Source organism: Ischnura elegans, chromosome 8 (assembly GCF_921293095.1).
Source record: "Ischnura elegans chromosome 8, ioIscEleg1.1, whole genome shotgun sequence".
Lineage (NCBI taxonomy): Eukaryota > Metazoa > Arthropoda > Insecta > Odonata > Coenagrionidae > Ischnura > Ischnura elegans.
Window position 1 is genome coordinate 55017317 of NC_060253.1, and position 4861 is coordinate 55022177.

Sequence of the window (4861 nt, forward strand, 5' to 3'; positions counted from 1 at the left end):
ACAAAAAAATGAAATAAAACGCAACTGATCAATCGTTGGTAGACTGATGAATATTTTCCGCCTCGGGATTATCAAAATCTACTGATTGATGACAATGAAAAATGAGCCGTAACGCTAAAATGAATAATCATTCTCTCAGAGGTGGAAGAAAATGTAGGTATCGCTATTTTGACAATACAAAAACTTTTATGAGCAATGGTTCTCATTATATGTTTTCATTAAAGGTGATGAGGTTATGTACACCGCTATCTTTAGCTGCCATTATAAGCGATCGATCGATAATAGATCTTTTATGAAAAGAAAGTAGGGATAATTTGATTTTTGGGAATTCCTTGATTTGAGCAATATAGTAGGTATCACTTGCTCTTAGTTTCATTATACAGTCACCTCTTCAAAGTTAAAGAACCAGCGTGAGATTTGTTTCCTGTGTTATCAAGAATTAAACGCTTTTTATTTTGGGTTTGCATTATTTTAATACAAAATGAGGTCATAATACTGATGCACAAAAACATTTACAAATAAACGAAGAACAGTCAGTCTTATCCTCGAATGGTTAGAGTTAACAACTTCGTTCCATATAACACTGTCTTCATTCAACCATAAAAATTCGTCTCTTAAACTATCAGGAGATGAGTTGCAAAAATGAACTATGTAGCTTGGGTCTCGTTGGCCACATAGTAGTCACCTTTTGATGGACCGGACATTTCAAATCGCCCGGAAAAGTACAAGTAGCAGTAGAAGTGCGGTATGCACAAGAGTTCTGTACCAATTCAAGTGCTTACTTTAATTTAATTTAACCTGTCTGAGCTCGCTCCTCTAGCTCCATGACCACGTCAAGTATCTTTCTTTTCGCTTCTCGCATCAGAGACGGAGGCAAAGCTTTAACCGTCATTGCGATGCTCTTGAAAAACACATCAGTGCTGTCCTCCTCATTCCTCGGCGAGTTCATGCCCAACTTTGCCAAAATGTATTTCCTCTCGTTGGACCTAATGGAATAAAAAAACAAGATGAGTCTTTAATATTAAATGATACCAACTGCACTCGCCACGTGGATCAATTTATGACTTCAGTCTAACACTACGTGATCATAATCTTATTTTTAAGGACGAAAATAAGAAATTTTGTTTGGAATAGTATAGATGTGTTTTCTCTCATTGGATCCAATTGAAGAAAAAAAGATAAATTGTTAATGCTATCAGTTGTACCAGCCATGTTGATCCATCTAAGAATTTAGACTAACACTACGTGATCATAATCCTATTTTCTTGAAGAAAATGGTCAAGTTTGTTTGGAATAGGGCATTGCGAGAAGATTATCTCCTAAATTCGTCAGCAAGAACTAAGAAACATGCACCAGCATTTGATATTACAAAGTCTCTTTCTGGCCGTATCATTATTTCAGTGCGTGTACCAATAAGTAACTTGATAAAATTGATCTCACCTTTCTTCGGCGATGCGGAAAAGTCTTTCCTCAACAGTTGCAATATCTGTTCTTCTTCTCTTCCGCGGTATTGGCGTGCTTTCCGCGGCCTGGGTGCGAGTGGTTGATGGAATAATTGGCGGAGGAGTTGGATTCCTCTCCACTGTTGGCTTTTCAACTATCGGCGCCACCTCTAAAATGTCTTCTGAGTCAGTAGCAAGTGGATCAACGGGTTCAGTCGATGTGGAAGTGTTCCTCTGAGACCTAGAATACAGAATTATATAGATAGTATGAGGTGATTGAGTGGTAATCATGGATCATTTAATGCTCATATTTATATGGAAAGCGAAAGAATAAACTTTATTACGTTCACTTATATATTTGTAAAAAAGGACAAAAAAACAATAATTCTGATTTAAAATGTTTTAGTTATAAGTTTCTATTTCACACGAGCGACATAATAAACCCACAACAGAGCATGTGCGCCATTTTTAAATTGATCATTGTAAACTGGCTGGCTGCGGTGAGCCAACCCCCATGAAAAAAATTGTATAAACCTGTATAAAATTTGTATACATTCTTATACATTGTCATAACAATTAATTTGTATACATTCCAATGCAATTGTCATTACAATGTATAAGAATTTATACAAATTTTATACAGGTTTATTCAATTTTTTCAGAGGGGAAGGCTCATCGGTACAGCTTTAAATCGCGCCTTCGGCGCGACCAGCACGCGACTACGACCCGGGTTTCATAACATAGTTACATCGTCAGGTACGTTTTGAAATCCGGGTCATGTTTTTTTTTCAAATATATCAGTAAAACTAACAAAGCTTATTCTTCCACTTTCAGTAATGGAAAGTTTTCCTACAGTTAATCCTGAAATCATCAGTTATAGCTCCTTTTACTTTTATTATTTGTAGTTCTACTACACCTTCGGAGAGTAATAGCAAAGTCGTGAGCTACCGATGGAAGGTTTCCTGTTCCAAATACTGCGTGAAGCTTCCGGAAACCCACATAAAAATAATCGAAGCGATAGCTATCCCAGAGAAAGAAAATGAATTTGTTACATCACTCCAGCTGTGACCAATTCCAGAGGATACGAGACAGCTATCATTCAAAATGTCATTATTATTCCATTTCATTGAACCGCCATAGATTTTTAATATTCGTTGATTGCAATTGCGTTGATACTCACTCGTTATTGCTGGTCACGCTTTCTAAGAACGACAGAACGTCTGATACCATCCATTTTGTATATCTGGCTGGTGACAGGAAGCCATTTCCTCGTTTCCTTTCTCTTTTACTTCTGTTGTACGCGTCCCTGATGTTCTTCCATCTCTTTTTGCAGGCATCCACTGAAATGTAAGAAAATGGCATTTTTACAAGCAATATCAGAGAGTTAAAATCCTCAACACATGAATATATCTGCTCACTGGATACCATACGCGTTTTTTACGCTTTCAATTAGGTGTCATGCCTCAGAGAATAACAAAGTCTTTTCGTGACATCAAAATTTTGTACCGTACTGGACAAGTTAGCGTTTGCTATGCTTTATTCTTAAATCGAAAGCCCTTTTCTGATCAGACATACCGAGACAAGCGTAGACTATGTATGGGGTCAAGCTCCAAGCAAAAATTGGCAATTTTAACAAAAACTTCTTGACCTCTACGTAATTAATTAGCAAACGATTTCTAGTCCTAAATCACAACAACTACTTCCATTTTTGTTTGGGACTTGAGTCCATTCAAATTAGAGGGAGTTAGTCATCACCACATACATTAAGCCTTATTCATAACAAATTAATTTGACCCAACTCGACGCAACTAAGGCTGAAAACTCAAGAAGAGCATCAGGTGTTTCACAATACCCTGAACTGAGTAACTCAACTGGAATCGTTATTATTTGAGAAAACCTTAATATACCCTTTAACGTAACCAGCAGCAATTAAGATAATTTTCCCATCGATATATGCCAAACCTACACTCAGTCCATCATTACGACTTCACTATATGTTCGCGGTTTCTACTGTAATGGAATGAATGCGTAATTAACTGATCCGGCTCAAAATACTTTACAACGAAACCAACTTTGTTAAGAATCCTCAATTTCCGTGTTCCAAATAAACCCAGATTTCAGCAAAGTTGTGTGCTATCATCGTGTCAGGAAATTAAAAGTTACCAGCTATGTACCACAGATACTTAAATTCTACTTCACGACCGATGTCAGAGCCTCAATTCAAGGCAATGCAAAATGTGCTGAAATCGGTAACGAAGTAAAAGTATCGTATTTGAGGAAAATTGCCGCAAACATTTAATTTTCTAATATTTTAAAATTCCACCAGATCAAGCCTGAAAAAACTATTTATGGGCACATAGGTTAGCACATATCACAAAATTGTGAAGAACATAAGTTTTTCCGGCGTATGATACGCAGGAATTGTTCTACCAACGTTTCCAGGAGTAAAAACTCTACCATTGAAGACGTTGTAAGACTTTTTGAAACCCGGAACAATTAGAAAAATTTAAATTGTAGATATTAGACCAACTCTGTTTCACTATAAACAATTTCCACAAAGGTACGCATCAAGTGATTATTACTGTTTCGTATTACGTGAAGTTATGTCCACTTCATGGTGGCGAAAAAGAATCATTCCATGACAGTATCATTACATTAGAAGGTAATAAACATTCATTCTTACTTTTCTTATCAAGGGCAGTTGCGATTTCCTCCCATGCGTTGTCCCGGATGAGTATGTCCTTGTAGTCTGGATCTTTCTGATCGAACAAGCAAGGGTGCTGCCCAACCAATTCGCACAGAGTTGCATCTTCATCGCCGGTGAACGAAGCTGGCGTGCGAGACATGGCGACGAGCACGTGCAGCGCTACTCAATGCAGCCCAGCCGCTGCGACTGGCGACACGAGTCGCGCGGCTTCCCTCGTGCGCATGCGCACTTGTGTAGGGGTGGGCTCTTGGCGACGGGGCGACCGCGATCCCGTAACGGTACTCGCGCGATGAATGCATAGGGGCATGTCGTCGGCGACTAGCAGTCGCCCGATGACGCCGCGTCGTCGAGTTAAAGGAATCTATGAAGGAGAGAGGATAGCCAAGTGAAAGACTGCCGCCATTTTTCGTTTAACTACGCGACAAGATCTCTAGGACGATTTAAATTCATGCTGCATTTTGATGCGCGGATTTAAATCGTAAACATTATCGATTCATCTGTCTCTTCGTTATGGCCTTTCACGTCAAAATAGACATGTGGGCGTTGACGTTAAGAAATTGAATTTACTATCACCTATAAAATCGGCGTTGAACATGAGAATTATTAGGTATAGCTATTGTCGAGGAGCCTCTGCTGCGGACGACAGACGGAAGAAATACGCGATGCGCAACGTTCACGGTGATCGCAGTCAACTTTCTCAACAATCTTTATT

General features: G+C 38.8%; 1 protein-coding gene across 1 annotated transcript; it reads right to left on the reverse strand.

Annotated features, from left to right (window-relative positions):
• Nucleotides 1-355: 355 nt before the first annotated feature.
• On the reverse strand, nucleotides 356-4389 carry LOC124163694 (transcription factor Adf-1-like). Its single transcript, XM_046540761.1, has 4 exons — nucleotides 4126-4389; nucleotides 2623-2782; nucleotides 1441-1683; nucleotides 356-986 (listed from the first exon to the last, which is right to left on the reverse strand). The coding sequence occupies exons 1-4, from the start codon at nucleotides 4286-4288 to the stop codon at nucleotides 794-796; spliced, it is 759 nt and encodes a 252-aa protein (XP_046396717.1). The 5' UTR covers nucleotides 4289-4389; the 3' UTR covers nucleotides 356-793.
• Nucleotides 4390-4861: the final 472 nt, after the last annotated feature.